An 18,248-nucleotide genomic window follows, 5' to 3' on the forward strand; every position below is an offset into this window, starting at 1 on the left:
GTTGAGCTATATTGTATGCACATTTTTGTGTGAAAATGATTTTATACAAAAAAATTGCTCAGAGAAAGAGATTTTGTTTAACAAGTAATACACCTCTGTGTCGAGGATAACGACACTGAGCCTTTTTCTAAAATATTTTATGAGATTGGAGAACACACTGGGAAGATCTCTTCTTCTGTGCTTACAGACTGCCCTCTTCAATTCAAACCACAGGTTTTCAATGGGGTTCGGAGACTAAATATTTTGATTTTGTGGTCAATGAACCATTTCCTTGTGGATATTAATGTGTACTTAGGGTTATTGTCTTGTTGGAAGGTCCACCTTAATTTTGGACCTGACTATATACACTCACTGGCCACAGAATAATACACATTCAGGTACATATACTTGTCTATCAGAATCAGATCAGAATCTCAGATAACACACCTGGATCTGACCTGGCCCAATGTAGAACTTCTGCAGAATGTTGATGAGGAAGTCCTGCACCTCATACCAAGGGTAGATGGAGTTGGACCCGTCCAGGACAATCATTATGTCCATGTAGGTCTCGCACCCTGGAAGAAGCAATTGGAAACGGTCTGTAACAGTGAGTAACTCAGGGAAGCCATTGTCTTATGAGGTGTATGTGAGTGAATTGTAGATTGTGAGAGTAGTTTTTTTACTCTGAAAGGCCGGCGAGATGGTTTTGGAGAACTTGAAGCTTTCGTTAACCCTGGAGCAGATGCCTGTGCTGTAGTAGGAGCTTCCACATTCGTACGACCACAGAGGACCACAGGTCTGGAACACAAAGCCATTGATGAACCACCTTCAATTGGGTTAAACACAGACCACAGTAAATCTCAATTTAATATTTTCAACAGTCAAGATCAATTGACACCCACCACAAAGCTGTTGTCCTTAGGGTTGGAGGTCAGTGTCATGCCCAGCCTCATTTTGTCCTTGCGCTCTGACACATTGTTCAGGGATACCTTTCCTTGAAGGAATTAATGAAAGCAGACAAAGAAACAACATTTAAAAATTTGCATTGAATGAACCACAACATTAGACAAATTCAACAATATCAATGAAATCACAGTCAAGCTGATGCTATGATACTATGTTTAATGCATCATCGGGTGGCCTATATGGGTAATTCATACTGTAACTGTCCATCATGCATAACTCCCACTGGGCATAACAGGGTGTAGAGTTTCCTCTGCATGAGTTGGACTTGAGTCAACCATGTGAGATCTCAATCTACAGCACACAGTGCTGCCAGGTGTTTCTAATCCAACTGAACACCTGGTCGAAGAGCCCGCTTCTGGAGGGAATCATATTCTGTAAAGTATGCGAAGGTGTGCTGTGATTTGGAGGGAGAACAGTTCCGTATGGAATCTATCTATCTCATTCACCCATACCTAGGTTGAGTCTAGTGCAGTTGGTGTTGGGACTGGTGTCCATCGGGCATTTGTATATATCGCCTGTCTGGTGTTGGCCACTGGTTTCAAAGGGAGCTCCAACTAGTAGCCTGGAATGACAAAAACGGCAAAGGATGAGGACTGATCTTCATTTCTACGGCAAAAAGAGAGAATACCCTGCTGAAAAAACAGCACAGACCATCATAAATTTCAAGATGGTCCATGCTGGTATTTTCTGGTCCTAACTGGTCTATGCTGGTCAGTTCTGGATGGATGCTGGTAAAGCTGGTCTGATCAGTATGGTCAAGCTGGTCCAGCTGCTCTGACCAGCATGGTCTGGCTGGTTATGCTGGTTTTCTGGTGACCAGCCTTCGCAGTGTTTTGGACAATGTTGACCGCCCTTCACTGTGTTTTGGATGCATACCAGCTTATGCTGGTGATGCTGGTATACTGGTGACCAAGCTGGTCATGCTTTATCATCAATTCTAAGATGGCTCCGTGTACTGGAATGTACTGGTACAAAAACAGACCATACAGTTTAAAGAGCTAATTGGCGTAGGAGCTAGCCTCGCTGCTAACTAGCTACCAAGCTAGCAAGGTTTCCTTGACAGGTTGAACACAGCCTGGAAAGCGGTTAGCCCTTGTGGCTGAGACTGTTTTATTAGTTTTGAACTGACGCAAGGAGATAGGATGCAAGGAATCAAGGAAAGACAAATTTAAATAGAGCCTGGAATGACTAAAACAGCAAAGGATGAAGGCAAATATTTTCTATGTCAACAAGAGAGAATAGACAGCGGACAGTGTGGTGAAGTACTAATTCTGTGAGAGGCGTGGAGGCCATTTGCCCTGTCAACCTCAGGCTTTTACTATAAATATTACCGTTATTACAAACATACGATGGAGTCTCCTGGAGTCCACACTTCAGCGGTATTTAAACCTACAGTATGACAGCCAGAGACAAGAAGGCCTTATCTACTGGTATTCCAGCCAATTTCCAGAGGACCTGCTAAAACAATCAGCGGTGAGCCTGTTATTAAAGTTAGAACCGAGTCATTAGTGTCAAAAGGAGAGGGTAATAGTGCTAAATGGGGCCTTGGGCAAAATGGTGCTTGGGAAATGCCTGAATCACGTTGGAGTTTGATGCCATACCAAAGAAGACCTAACCAGCAATCTGCTCATTTATTTAACATTCAGATCAAATGGTCTGGGGAGTGATGGGAAACTACATACAAACCCTCAGCCTGCATAATGGATCTGTGTTTTTGTTTACAGTAATGAATCCGCATTCCCCCCCGTACGTTTCACTCATGCAGTGTGAGTAGTTCACATCTCTGTGGTATTAATATGCCCTTTGAATACTATAATCTATTTACAAGCATGATAGCTGTACTTTACTTTGCTGGTTTACGCAGGTTGTCGTCCATTAGCTAATCAGCATTTCTCGATGAGTTCAAAGCACGTGAATGCATCCAACTGGTATTTAAGACTTCACAACTTGTAAATTCCCAGCTCCTGCTTTTCCCTGGTCTCTCCGTAGTCTTTCTTTTTCTCACGCTCCTGGTTTTGACCCTTGCCTGTCCTGAATCTGTGCCCGCCTGCCTGACCCTGAGCCTGCCTGCCGTCCTGTACCTTTGCCCCTACACTTGATTACCAACCTCTGCCTGACCTGACCCTGAGCCTGCCTGCAATCCTGTACCTTTGCCTCACTACTCTGGATTATCGACCCCTGCCTGCCTTGACCTGTCGTTTGCCTGCCCCTGTTGCTGTAATGAACAATGTTACTTCAACACAGTATGCATTTGGGTCTTACCTGAAATGTGATATTCTAATTATGTTGTCATTTAAGATCAAATGTTTGAAGGAACTATAATTCTACATACAGTTAAAGTCGTAAGTTTACATACACTTAGGTTGAAGTCATTAAAACTAGTTTTTCAACCACTCCACAAATTTCTTGTTAACAAACTATAGTTTTGGCAAGTCGGTTAGGACATCTACTTTGTGCATGACACAAGTAATTTTTCCAACAATTGTTTACAGACATATTATTTCACCTATAATTCATTGTATCACAATTCCAGTGGGTCAGAAGTTTACATACACTAAGTTGACTGTGCCTTTAAATAGCTTGGAAAATTCCATAAAATTATGTCATGGCTTTAGAAGCTTCTGATCATCATTTGAGTCAATTGGAGGTGTATTTCAATGTATTTCAAGGCCTACCATTAAACTCAGTGCCTCTTTGCTTGACATCATGGTAAAATCTAAATAAATCAGCAAAGATCTCAGAAAAAAAGAATTGTAGACCTCCACAAGTCTGTTTCATCCTTGGGAGCAATTTCCAAACGCCTGAAGGTACCACCTTCATCTGTACAAACAATAGTACTCAAGTATAAACACCATGGGACCATGCAGCCATCATACCGCTCAGGAAGGAGATGCCTCCTAGAGATGAACGTACTTTGGTGCAAAAAGTGCAAATCAAAAGTATCTATATCCACAGTAAAACGAGTCCTATATCGACAACCTGATAGGCCACTCAGCAAAGGAAGAAGCCACTGCTCCAAAACCGCCAATACAAAGCCAGACTACGGTTTGTAACTGCACATGGGGACAAAGATCATATTTCTTGGAAAAATGTCCTCTGGTCTGATGAAACAAAAATAGAACTGTTTGGCCATAATGACCATCATTATGTTTGGAGGAAAAAGGGGGAGGCTTTCAAGCCGAAGAACACCATCCCAACCGGGAAGCACGGGGGTGGCAGCATCATGTTTTGGGGGTGCTTTGCTGCAGGATGGACTGGTGCGCTTCCCAAAATAAATGGCATCATGAGAAAGGAAAATTATGTGGATATATTGAAGCAACATATCAAGACATCAGTCAGGAAGTTAAAGCTTGGTTGCAAATGGGTCTTCCAAATGGACAATGACCACAAGCATACTTCCATAGTTGTGGCAAAATGGCTTAAGGACAACAAAGTCAAGGTATTAGAGAGGCCATAACAAAGCCCTGACCTCAATCCTATGGACAATTTGTGGGCAGAACTGAAAAAGTGTGTTCGAGCAAGGAGGCCTACAAACCTGACTCAGTTACACCAGCTCGGTCAGGAGGAAAGGGCCAAATTATACCCAACTTATCGTGGAAAGCTTGTGGAAGGCTACCCGAAACGTTTGACCCAAGTTAAACAATTTAAAGGCAATGCTACCAAATACTAATTGAGTGTATGTAAACTTCTGACCCATTGGGAATGTGAGGAACGAAAATAAAGCTGAAATAAATCATTCTCTCTACTATTGTTCTGACATTTCACATTCTTAAAATAAAGTGGTGATCCTAACTGACCGAAGACAGGGAATTTGTACTAGGATTAAATGTCAGGAATTGTGAAAAATGGAGTTTAAATGTATTTGGCTAAGGTTTATGTAAACGTCCGACTTCAACTGTACTTACAAAAAGTATTTTAGATTGATAGGCAGAATTCCTGAAGCCACTCCTGCATTGTATTGGTCCTGTGCTTAGAATCGTTGTCCTGCTTCACAGTAGGGATGGTGCCAGGTTTCCTCCAGACGTGACGCTTGGCAATCAGGCCAGAGAGTTCAATCTTGGTTTCATCAGACTAGAGAATCTTGTTTCTAATTGTCTGAGACTCCTTAGGTGCCTTTTGGCAAACTCCATGCGGGCTGCCATCTGCCTTTTATTGAGGAGTGGCTTCCATCTGGTCACTCTACCATAAAGGCCTGATTGGTGGAGTGCTGCAGAGATGGTTGTCCTTCTGGAAGGTTCTCCCATCTCAACAGAGGAACTCTGGAGCTCTGTCAGAGTGACCATCGGGTTCTTGGTCACCTCCTTGACGAAGGCCCTTCTCTCCCGACTGCTCAGTTCTGCCGGGCAGCCAGCTCTAGGAAGAGTCTTGGTGGTTCCAAACTTATTCCATTTAAGAATGATGGAGGCCACTGTGTTCTTCGTCATTAGGGGGCATTGTGTGTACTGTAGATTGATGAGGGAAAACATGTATTTTGTCCAGTTTAGAATAAGGCTGTAATGTAACAAAATGTGGAATAGTTAATCTTTCTAAAAGCTTATATTTTTTTAAATGTTGAAGTTATTTCAGAATATTCTTGCAAATTAGTTGGCTAACTCCTTGATCTTGCTTTGTAGTCTACCGCTCTACTGGTTTATTCTTGTGAGGTTTTAGTTGCAAGCAAGTTTGTTTTAACACGCAGGTGCAGGCAATCTCCCATTAGCAAAGTTTTTAAGAAATCATTTACTAACGTGTAGGCACGAGTTAAGTTCTGCCCGTAGTTTGCAGTCCACCCGCCAAGCCACAGACGAAAATCAAACACAAAGATCAAAGGAACAAACAAACTAAATAAACAGATTCACGCAGCCCTGCAAACATCTGCCACCTCTTAGCGTGACCTTCCCTTTGACTCAAAGGTCAAAGGCGTCTGACCCCATTACGCAATGCTCTGATGCCTTTGGCTTCTCATCTGAGGTAGAAGAGAATGTGGGAGCTGATGTCATTCAGCTGGATACACAGATGACTAGGAGAGCGTTAACGGCCAACGGTATTTGGCTGTGATATTCAACACCCTCACATTTGAATGGCAACTATTCATATATAAATGCCAGAGGCCATTAAGGTTTGAATGTGATGCTTGGTGTAAATTCACCAGAGGTAAATATCGAGGAAACAAGTTTGTATATGTTCCTCTGGGCCATTTAATCAGGGCCAAATACATTTCAAAGCATTAAACATATATATTTTTTTACCTTTATTTAACTAGGCAAGTCAGTTATGAACAAATTCTTATATTCAATGACAGCCTAGGAACAGTGGGTTAACTGCCTTGTTCAGGGGGAGAACAACAGATTTTTACCTTGTCAGCTCAGGGATTCGATCTTGCAACCTTTCAGTTACTATTCCAACGCTCTAATCGCTCTAGCCAGTTGACTCCACATACTTTTTTGCATGTCACCAATGCCTCTACAAAGGTCCCCAGGCTCAAATAGAAAACTATGGATATATTCATTTGTCAGATTCAGTTGCAAAACATTTAGTTTGTTGCAAAACGTTTACCGTTTACTGCTCAGTGATACGGGAAGGAAGGGGTTGTTACTTCACAAGCAGAGCCTGGGGTGTAGTCGTTTTTCTTCTGGAGTAAATGGTTACCGTTGCAAAACGTTTTGCAACAGACAAAACATTTTGCAACGGAATCCCGACTAATAAATACACCCCAGGCTCTGCTTGTGAAGTAACAACCCCTTCCTGTATCACTGTGTAGTTTGTTTTTCTCCCCCTACTAATCGGCCAGTGATGGGATGCACAGAAGGGGGCTTGGGAATAAACGACCACAACACATTCTTTCCAGAGTCATCAAAAGCCTCTGGGATGCTTGCGAACAGGTTGCTAGACAAACACAAATACTTTCCACTTATTTACCTGTGACTTCATAGGGCAAAATATTTGGCAATCCTGGAAGAACCGCAAGATATTCCGCATGGCTAAAAGACTTCCAGTCTGGAAACCGTAAAGAAGACCTGGAACGTTACTCAATCTCGGCCATCTTGACGATCAAACCCTCTCATCCAAGACGCCCGATTAAAAGTTAAGCTAGCAGCATTTAAACAAATGATAATTGATCACATTAATAGTTGAACAAAAACATGATATTCTGTCAGGCTAGACTCATACCTCACTGACAGCAGACATGAAGAGGAAAGGAATTTCAGCCTGGCATCAAGAGTTAACATATAATGAACAAAAATAGAAACACAACATGTAAAGTGTTGGTCCCATATTTCATGAGCTGAAATAAAAAAAAATCCCAGAAATGTCCCATACACACAAAAAGCTTATTTATCTCATTTTGAGGACAAAATTGTTTACATCCCTGTTAGTGAGCAATGTCCATCAGAGCTGTTGCCAGAGAATTGAATGTTCATTTCTCTATCATAAGCTGCCTCCAATAATCATTTTTGAGAATTTGGCAGTACGTCCAACTGGCCTTACAACTGCAGACCACGTGTAACCACGCCAGCCCAAGATCTCCACATCTGGCTTCTTCACCTCTGGGAACGTCTAAGACAGCCACCTGGACAGATGATTGAACTGAGGAGAATTTCTGTATGTAATAAAGACCTTTTGTGGGGAAAAACTCATTCTGATTGGCTGGGCCTGGCTCCCCCAGTGGGTGGGCCTGGTTCCCGAGTGGGTGGGCCTCCCAGGCCTCCCATGTGAAATCCATAGATTAGCGCCTAATGAATTTATTTCAATTGACTGGTTTCGTTATATGAACTGTATCTCAGTAAAATCGTTGAAATTGTTGCGTGTTACGTTTATAATTTTGTTCAGTTTAACATAAATCTGTGAGACACAAATTAGTATGATATGTTACATTTGGCCTTGTTACATAGGAAAGACGGTAGTGCACTGCTGCACAGCTATTTTCAGGTTTCTCCAGAGATGTTCGATGGGGTTCATGCCCGGGCTATGGCTAGGCCCCTCAAGGACATTCAGAGATTTGTTCCAAAGCCACTCTTGCATTTTCTTGGCTTTGTGCTTAGTCGTTATCCAGTTTGAAGGTGAACCTTCCCCCCAGTCTGAGGTCCTGAGCGCTTTGGAGTACGTTTTCATCAAGGATTTTTCTGTATTTGCACAGATCATCTTTCTTTCAAACCTGACTAGTCTCCCAGTCCCTGCCACTGAACATCATCTCCACAGCATGATGCTGCCACCACTATGCTTCACCGTAGTGATGGTGCCAGGTTTCTTCCAGATGTGACGCTTGGCATTCAGGCCAAAGAGTTCAATCTTGGTTTCATCAGACTAGAGAATCTTGTTTCTCATGGTCTGAGAGTCCTTTAGGTGCCTTTTGGCAAACTCCAAGCGGGCTGTCATGTGCCTTTTACTGAGGAGTGGCATTCATCTGGTCACTCTACCGTAAAGACCTGATTGGTGGAGTGCTTGCAGAGATGGTTGTCCTACTGGAAAGCTCTCCCATCTCCACAGAGGAACTCTGGGGCTCTGTCAGAGAGACCATCCGGGTCTTGGTCACCTCCCTGAACAAGGCCCTTCTCCCCTGATTGCACAGATCTGGGGAAGGGTACCAAAAAATGTCTGCAGGATTGAAGAACACAGTGGCCAACATCATTCTTAAATTGAAGAAGTTTAGAACCACCAAGACTCTTCCCAGAGCTGAATATACACTGCTCAAAAAAATAAAGGGAACACTTTAACAACACTATGTAACTCCAAGTCAATCACACTTCTGTGAAATCAAACTGTCCACTTAGGAAGCAACACTGATTGACAATAAATGTCACATGCTGTTGTGCAAATGGAATAGACAACAGGTGGAAATTATAGGCAATCAGCAAGACACCCCCAATAAAGGAGTGGTTCTGCAGGTGGTGACCACAGACCACTTCTCAGTTCCTATGCTTCCTGGCTGATGTTTTGGTCACTTTTGAATGCTGGCGGTGCTTTCACTCTAGTGGTAGCATGAGACGGAGTCTACAACCCACACAAGTGGCTCAGGTAGTGCAGCTCATCCAGGATGGCACATCAATGCGAACTGTGGCTAGAAGGTTTGCTGTGTCTGTCAGCGTAGTGTCCAGAGCATGGAGGCGCTACCAGGAGACAGGCCAGCACATCAGGAGACGTGAAGGAGGCCGTAGGGGGGCAACAACCCAGCAGCAGGACTGCTACCTCCGCCTTTGTGCAAGGAGGAGCAGGAGGAGCACTGCCAGTGCCCTGCAAAATGACCTCCAGCAGGCCACAAATGTGCATGTGTCTGCTCAAGGGTGGTATGAGGGCCCGACGTCCACGGGTGGGGGTTGTGCTTACAGCCCAACACTGTGCAGGACATTTGGCATTTGCCAGAGAACACCAAGATTGGCAAATTCGCAACTGTGCTCTTCACAGATGAAAGCAGGTTCACACTGAGCACATGTGACAGACGTGACAAAGTCTGGAGACGCCGTGGAGAACGTTCTGCTGCCTGCAACATCCTCCAGCATGACCGGTTTGGCGCTGGGTCAGTCATGGTGTGGGGTGGAGTTTCCATGTGCTCGCCAGAGGTAGCATGACTGCCATTAGGTACCGAGATGAGATCCTCAGGCCCCTTGTGAGACCATATGCTGGTGCGGTTGGCCCTGGGTTCCTCCTAATGCAAGACAATGCTAGACCGTTTGTGGCTGGAGTGTGTCAGCAGTTCCTGCAAGAGGAAGGCATTGATGCTATGGACTGGCCCGCCCGTTCCCCAGACCTGAATCCAATTGAGCACATCTGGGACATCATGTCTCGCTCCATCCACCAACGCCACGTTGCACCACAGACTGTCCAGGAGTTGGCGGATGCTTTAGTCCAGGTCTGGGAGGAGATCCCTCAGGAGACCATCCACCACCTCATCAGGAGCATGCCCAGGCATTGTAGGGAGGTCATACAGGCACGTGGAGGCCACACACACTACTGAGCCTCATTTTGACTTGTTTTAAGGACATTACATCAAAGTTGGATCAGCCTGTAGTGTGGTTTTCCACTTTAATTTTGAGTGTGACTCCAAATCCAGACCTCCATGGGTTGATGGGTTGATCAATTTGATTTTCATTGAAAAAAAATTGTGTGATTTTGTTGTCAGCACATTCAACTATGTACTGTCACGAATTTTTTTTGTGTGATTTTGTTGTCAGCACATTCAACTATGTACTGTCACGTAACAAAATGTAGAAAAAGTCAAGGGTTCTGAATACTTTCCAAACGTATTGTACTCCTGTGTCCGTAAGAATCAGGGCTACCGCTCAATGCAAGTAATTTCGATCTATGGTTTCCACATATCGATTTCTAAGTGAAAGTACCAGAACCACACAGGTCCACAAAACAGGGGACTTTACATATTAAGCCAAAAATGAAACTCCTAACCCTAACCCTAACCCTTAACCTCTAACCTCTAACCCCTAGCCTAGCTAACGTTAGCCACAACAATGTGGAGTTCATAACATATTGTACGAATTTGCAATTTTTAACATTTCATACTAAATGGATGATGGACATCCACAATTGAATATATACCATACAAAATGTAACATGTTATACTAAATCGAGGGAGACTAATTTTCGTTAACTATGTGACACCTATCCCTGTGTCCAGGTTGGCAAAACACCCAGTGCCATAAAGACCCATTGGTGGTGTGTGTGGGTGGATGTGTGTGTGTATGCGCCTGCATGCATGCATGTACACGTGCACATTGTGTATGATGAAGCAGGGAAAAGCTAGCTAGAGGCATATGGATTGCACATTTCCACTTTTACAATATGAAAACAGAATTTCAACGAAAGATGACCATAAATAATCTCCAATGTACGAGAGAGACGTTACACTTATTTTTTTATTTTTGTTTATTAATTGACTTTATTTATTCAGGGGAGCTCAATTGAGACCAGGATTTCATACACAAGGGTCCCCTGAGTACAAACATTTTCTAACAAACAGGAAGAAAACATTTACATTACAAATAAAACAACAAAAATAACCACAACACCACAACCTCAACACCACAATTTCAACAAATAAACCACGACAATCAATTGAAACAACTGCCATCCTCAAAAAATGTATTCAACACCAGAGTCCTAAACTGGCCTAGCGACACAAGTGAATCAACATGCAAGGAATTTTATAGGTTATTCCAACAATGGGGGGCACTAAAACAAAAGGAGCATTTCCCTAAATTGGTCAGTAGCTCATTCTTTTATACGTTAGCAACAAAGTTAGGTCAGTTGGAAGTTTGTGTAGTAGGCAATAACGAAGTGATCTATGGGATTTTAACTAGGACCAGCCAACCTTTTGATACAAGATGCAGTATTAAACTGTCACCTGTGATAAAGCGAAGGGAGCTATGGTAGGATACATTCAAAGGTTTAAGGGTAGAGGCTGCTACAATATGGTAAATCGTGTCACCATAGTCTAGAACTGGCAGGAAATTCGACCGGACAATCTGCTTACTGATATTTAGGAGGGGAAATATCTATTTCAAAAAAATTATCCCACTTTAAATCTTAGCTTTTTTTTAAACTAGCTCATCCATATGTTTTTTTAAACATTAAGTCTTTGTCAATCCAAATGCCCAGATATTTATAGGCCTGAACCCGATCGATGGGAGAAACATCCAATTAATAAATATGCAGTTCATTTGAAAATGTTTTGCGAGAATTAGAGAACAACATATATTTAGTCTTGCCCTCATTAAGTACAGGTTAAAAAACAAACAGGGCTTTCTCTAAGGCAACAAAGTCACATTGCAACTCTAACATAGCCTTTAACAGGCTATTTATATAAGTAGTAAAGCGAACAGGTTACAGTACCGACCCCTGCGATACACCTCTGGTAATCAGAAATCATTATTTGAGTCTTATCTGACAGATAATTCTCAAACCACAGGCAAGACGCCTGATGCAGGCCTATTTCAGCCAACCTTTATGGGGTAGTGGGAAACATCTCAGCTCCAGGCAACATCTCAGCTCTTGTTCTGATGTGTATGACTGTATGGAGTCTGTTGGGAGGAACAAAATCCTATTGATATCCAGGGGTACTCTTCTTTCATCCAAATACAGTGCTTTCAGAAAGTATTCATATCCCTTGACTTTTTCCACATTTTGTGTTACAGCCTGAATTTTAAATGGATTAAATTGAGATTTTGTTTCACTGGCCTACACAAAACACCACATTATGTCAAAGTGGAATTATGTTTTAGAAAAAAAATGTATAAATAAAAAATAAAGTATTCTACCCCTTTTGTTATGGCAAATTTGCTTAACAAGTCACGTAGTACGTAGCATGGACTCACTCTGTGTACAATAATAGTGTTTAACCTCTCTAGGGGGTGTGGGACACTACCGTTCCACCTGGCCAACATCCAGTGAAATTGCAGAGCACCAAATTCAAAAACAGAAATACTCGTAATAAAAATTCATAAAACAAGTGTTATACATCGGCTTAAATGTTAACTTCTTATTAATCCAACCACGGTGTCAGATTTCAAAAAGCATACCATGCGATTATCTGAGGACAGCGCCCAGCTCACAAAACATTGCAGACAGTGACCAGCCAAGTAGATTGGTCACAAAAGTCAGAAATAGCAATAATATTAATCACTTACCTTTGATGATCTTTGTATGGTTGTACTCACAAGACCCCCAGTTACACAAATAAGTTTTGTTCAGTAATCCAATGGCTCAAACACAGTAATAACAGGCAGACGAAAATTCCAAACAATACCGGAAAAGTTTGTAGAAACATGTCAAACAATGTTTATAATCGATCCTCAGGTTGTTTTTAGCCTAAATAATCTAAAATATTTCAACCGGACAATAGCGTCGTCAATATTAAATAAAAACAAGAAAGGCACGCTCTCGGTCGCGCGCAGCAAACAGCTCTGGGGACATCCCACTATCCACTCACTCAAAGTGGTCATTCTCCCTCATTTTTCAGAATAAAAGCCTGAAACAATGTCTAAAGACTGTTCACAACTAGTGGAAGCCATAGGGAATGGAATCTGGGTCCTATCCCTTTAAATAGTGGATAGGCTTTCATTGGAAAAACAGCCATTTCAAAATAATGGCACTTCCTGGATGGATTTTCCTCAGGTTTTCGCCTGCCATATCAGTTCTGCTATACTCACAGACATTATTTTAACAGTTTTGGAAACTATAGAGTGTTTTCTATCCAAATCTACCCAAATCTATTTTATGCATATCCTAGCTTCTGGGCCCGAGTAGCAGGCAGTTTACTTTGGGCACGCTTTTCATCTAGAGGTCAAAATAAAGAATCATGTTAACCCCTACCCTAGTGAGGTTAACATGATTTTTGAATGAATAACTCATCTCGTTACCCCACATATACAATTATCTGTAAGGTCCCTCAGTCGAGCAGTGAATTTCAAACACAGAATTTCAAACCACAAACAACAGGGATGCTTGCCAATGCCTCACAAAGGAGGGCACCTATTGGTAGATGACAAAAAAAAAAAAATTGCAGACATAGAATATCCATTTTATCATGGTGAAGTTATGAATTACACTTTGTATCAATACATCCAGTCACTACAAAGAAACAGGCATCCTTCCTATCTCAGTTGCCCGAGAGGAAGTAAACCTCTCAGAGATTTCACCCTGAGGCCAATGGTGACTTTAAAACAGTTAAAGTATAATGGATGTGGAGAAAACTGAGGATTGTATAACATTGTAGTTACTCCACAATACTAACCTATATGACAGAGTATATGACAGGAAGCCTGTACAATAAGGAGCTAAAGTAAAACTGCAAAAAATGTGACAAAGAAGGAATGTTATGTCCTGAATACAAAGTGTTGTGTTTGGGGCAAATCCAACACAACACATCACTGAGTAACACCCTTCATATTTTCAAGCATAGTGGTGGCTACATCATGTTATGGGTATACTTGTCATCGGCAATGACTAAGGAGTTATTTAGGATAAAAAGAAACGGAATAGAGCTAAGCACAGGCAAAATCCTAGAGGAAAACCTGGTTCAGTCTGCTTTCCAACAGACAATGAGGGACAAATTCACCTTTCAGCAGGACATTAACCTAAAACACCAGCCCAAATATAGACTGAAGTTGCTTACCAAGACAACATTGAATGTTTCTGAGTGGCCAAGTTACAGTTTTGTGCAAATATTGTACAATCCAGGTGTGCAAAGCTCTTAGAAACTTACCATTTAAAGACTCACAGCAGAAATCACTGCCAAAGGTGATTCTAACGTATTGACTCAGGGTTGTGAATACTTTTCTAAATAAGATGTTCTGTATTTCCTATTAAATAATAAAAATATATAAAAAATAAAAGCATGTTTTTACATTGTCATTATGGGGTACTGTAGATTGGTGAGAGAAACATATTTCATCCATTTTGATTTCAGGCTGTAACACAACAAAATGTGGAAAAGGTCAAGGGGTATAAATACTTTCTGATTCTGATGACCTCTCATTGCGTGTCAATGAATCAGAAAGTATTTATACCCCTTGAGCACTATGTTTTCTGGAAGAGGTATGAAACCCACTAAGCAAGGACAGACTTTGTTTGGTGCAGTCTGGACCGGCCTTGATTTCAACATCTATGTTTCGTTCAGATTTGGTCCTGTCCTGCCTTGTTTTGGCGCAAACATAGATGTCTATGATAGGTTCAGATTTGGTCCAGTCCTGACCAAATCTGAACCAAGCATAGACGTCTATGTTTCACAAGTTTGAACAGCACTGTACAGTAATGTGGAGGACAGTAGAGTACGGGACATTACAATAAAGAAAAGTAAAGTATAGTTTACTCTAATGTAGTCTACTCTAATGAATTAAACTGTAGTGTACTGGATTAAACTATTGTACTCTACTGTACTTTTCTCTTCTGAATTAAACTTTACTGTAGTGTACCGTACTCAACTGTACTCTACTGAATAACACTCTGTCATGTACCATACTATACTGTACTCCACTATGCTGAACTGAAATATGCCGTACTGTGCTGAAGATTTGGTCTGGTCCGGACCTAACACATTTTTTCTTGTTTTGGGAGGACCTCAAAATACGTATTTTAAACATCAGGAAAACACATATTTTCTCCTTTCATTCAGAACCTAAAATTAACTTAACTTGAATGACTGGAAAATACATCTTGTAGACATCCTTTCAACTTCATTTTGCTTGCTGGGAACAGTAATAACGTTGTCCAAAGCCTTTCTGAAATGCTTTCTGAACTTGTCCAAATCTTTGGGTGATGATGAAATCAACTTTTTCATTTTACAGTGATTGGAAGACTGAGTGGGGAGGAAGTGATAGTGATTTAGAGTGGAAATGTGAGCGAGAGAAAATAGAAAGAGTGTGTCTTACCACTTCTGTCCTCCTGCCTCATGCTGCTGCACTGTGTACCCAAACTGGGCCTCTTTGGAGCCTTCAATGATCTTGTACTTCTTTGTGTCAAAATTGAAGCATTGCCGAAGGCCTAGAAACACACACAAAACATTGTATAAGCATTTAAAAGATTAAGTACACTGAATGAATGTAATCACACCACTATTGCGTTGCATCTCACACTCGACGGGCTTACCAATCACTTGCACAGTGAGAGGAGCCAACTTACCAGTAACACGTTACAATACGTTGCTCCTATTAATATGTAACTACCCAGTGAAAACTGTAGTAATAATAGTAGTTACATAGATGTCACTAAGTAATTACATGGTAATAAGGTTGTGTAGCTCTCAAGTATTACACATTTGGAACACGAAATGTGCAATTGCACATTCACTTGCTGAAGGTTAGTCCACATGTGTAACTACTGATGTTAAGAAACATTTTCTTGTTCCACTATGTAACTAATGTTGTGTAATTACACGCTTGATATCAAAAAGAAATAACAAAGACAAATGGAAACAAATCTTTGCTGATTTGGTACTCAAGCGTCAATTGGTTTAGTTGTGACTCTTGGTTGACAGTGCCAACACTGTCAACAAAGAGTCAAAACTAAACCAATTCACCTTGGTGGTGTGCAGACTAGTTTTATATTATTATTCTTAATGATTATTATTCTTAATGAAATCAGAAAAAAATGCCACAATATGTCTGTGAAACTACAGTGCCTTGCGAAAGTATTCGGCCCACTTGAACTTTGCGACCTTTTGCCACATTTCAGGCTTCAAACATAAAGATATAAAACTGTATTTTTTTGTGAAGAATCAACAACAAGTGGGACACAATCATGAAGTGGAACAACATTTATTGGATATTTCAAACTTTTTTAACAAATCAAAAAAAAATTGGGCGTGCAAAATTATTCAGCCCCTTTACTTTCAGTGCAGCAAACTCTCTCCAGAAGTTCAGTGAGGATCTCTTGAATGATCCAATGTTGACCTAAATGACTAATGATGATAAATACAATCCACCTGTGTGTAATCAAGTCTCCGTATAAATGCACCTGCACTGTGATAGTCTCAGAGGTCCGTTAAAAGCGCAGAGAGCATCATGAAGAACAAGGAACACACCAGGCAGGTCCGAGATACTGTTGTGAAGAAGTTTAAAGCCGGATTTGGATACAAAAAGATTTCCCAAGCTTTAAACATCCCAAGGAGCACTGTGCAAGCGATAATATTGAAATGGAAGGAGTATCAGACCACTGCAAATCTACCAAGACCTGGCCGTCCCTCTAAACTTTCAGCTCATACAAGGAGAAGACTGATCAGAGATGCAGCCAAGAGGCCCATGATCACTATGGATGAACTGCAGAGATCTACAGCTGAGGTGGGAGACTCTGTCCATAGGACAACAATCAGTCGTATATTGCACAAATCTGGCCTTTATGGAAGAGTGGCAAGAAGAAAGCCATTTCTTAAAGATATCCATAAAAGTGTCATTTAAAGTTTGCCACAAGCCACCTGGGAGACACACCAAACATGTGGAAGAAGGTGCTCTGGTCAGATGAAACCAATATTGAACTTTTTGGCAACAATGCAAAACGTTATGTTTGGCGTAAAAGCAACACAGCTCATCACCCTGAACACACCATCCCCACTGTCAAACATGGTGGTGGCAGCATCATGGTTTGGGCCTGCTTTTCTTCAGCAGGGACAGGGAAGATGGTTAAAATTGATGGGAAGATGGATGGAGCCAAATACAGGACCATTCTGGAAGAAAACCTGATGGAGTCTGCAAAAGACCTGAGACTGGGACGGAGATTTGTCTTCCAACAAGACAATGATCCAAAACATAAAGCAAAATCTACAATGGAATGGTTAAAAAATAAACATATCCAGGTGTTAGAATGGCCAAGTCAAAGTCCAGACCTGAATCCAATCGAGAATCTGTGGAAAGAACTGAAAACTGCTGTTCACAAATGCTCTCCATCCAACCTCACTGAGCTCCAGCTGTTTTGCAAGGAGGAATGGGAAAAAATGTCAGTCTCTCGATGTGCAAAACTGATAGAGACATACCCCAAGCGACTTACAGCTGTAATCACAGCAAAAGGTGGCGCTACAAAGTATTAACTTAAGGGGGCTGAATAATTTTGCACGCCCAATTTTTCAGTTTTTGATTTGTTACATTTTTTTGAAATATCCAATAAATGTTGTTCCACTTCATGATTGTGTCCCACTTGTTGTTGATTCTTCACAAAAAAATACAGTTTTATATCTTTATGTTTGAAGCCTGAAATGTGGCAAAAGGTCGCAAAGTTCAAGGGGGCCGAATACTTTCGCAAGGCACTGTATATATTGGCAGTATTATGAATGAATTGTGGTTTATTTGGTAGCATTTCGCAGTGTGACTGATTTTACTAATTGTATTAGTACTGTACAAAGTTCGAGGTGCGTTATTTGATAGATTACCCCGCTCCCCCTACCTCAGGTTTCCAGTGGGGAGACCTGATGTCAGCCTACCCTTCTCCCCTCCCCATCTTATATTTCTGAGTAGGAGACCTTCCCAGGCAGTAGCCTGACTAGCTTACAAACTAGAATCAGAGTGCCCACTCTGACATAGTTAATTGACCCACAGTCCCACACGGTGACATGATATCACTGATGTGACGTGCAAATGAGCAATAGAAAACTGATCGAGGAAATGTCACCATTCCAAATTTTTTGGTGTGTCGCCCCATCGCACATATCGCCTATACTTAAATTTGCCACTGACTCCAACCAAAATCCGACCTTGTTGCAAGGTGCCACTACTATCGAATCCACATAATAATACCAGGATTGATAAATAGGCTAGGACCTTTTTTTCAATTATTTTTTTTCTATATTATGACCTGGCTCAAAAGCTAGGGAGTTTAAAAAAATGTTT

General features: G+C 41.5%; 1 protein-coding gene across 1 annotated transcript in view; it reads right to left on the bottom strand.

Moving 5' to 3' along the window:
- Positions 1-18,248, bottom strand: part of itga11b (integrin, alpha 11b) — an 85,720-nt gene that overhangs the window by 38,568 nt on the left and 28,904 nt on the right. The window contains exons 2-6 of the mRNA XM_031801739.1: positions 15,303-15,414; positions 1,398-1,507; positions 882-973; positions 663-777; positions 427-554 (exon numbers count right to left, since the gene is read on the bottom strand). Coding sequence (XP_031657599.1) covers positions 427-554; positions 663-777; positions 882-973; positions 1,398-1,507; positions 15,303-15,414 — 557 coding nt within the window. The remainder of the gene's footprint in view (positions 1-426; positions 555-662; positions 778-881; positions 974-1,397; positions 1,508-15,302; positions 15,415-18,248) is intronic.

The sequence above is a fragment of the Oncorhynchus kisutch genome, linkage group LG22, assembly GCF_002021735.2.
Source record: "Oncorhynchus kisutch isolate 150728-3 linkage group LG22, Okis_V2, whole genome shotgun sequence".
NCBI classification, from domain to species: Eukaryota; Metazoa; Chordata; class Actinopteri; order Salmoniformes; family Salmonidae; genus Oncorhynchus; species Oncorhynchus kisutch.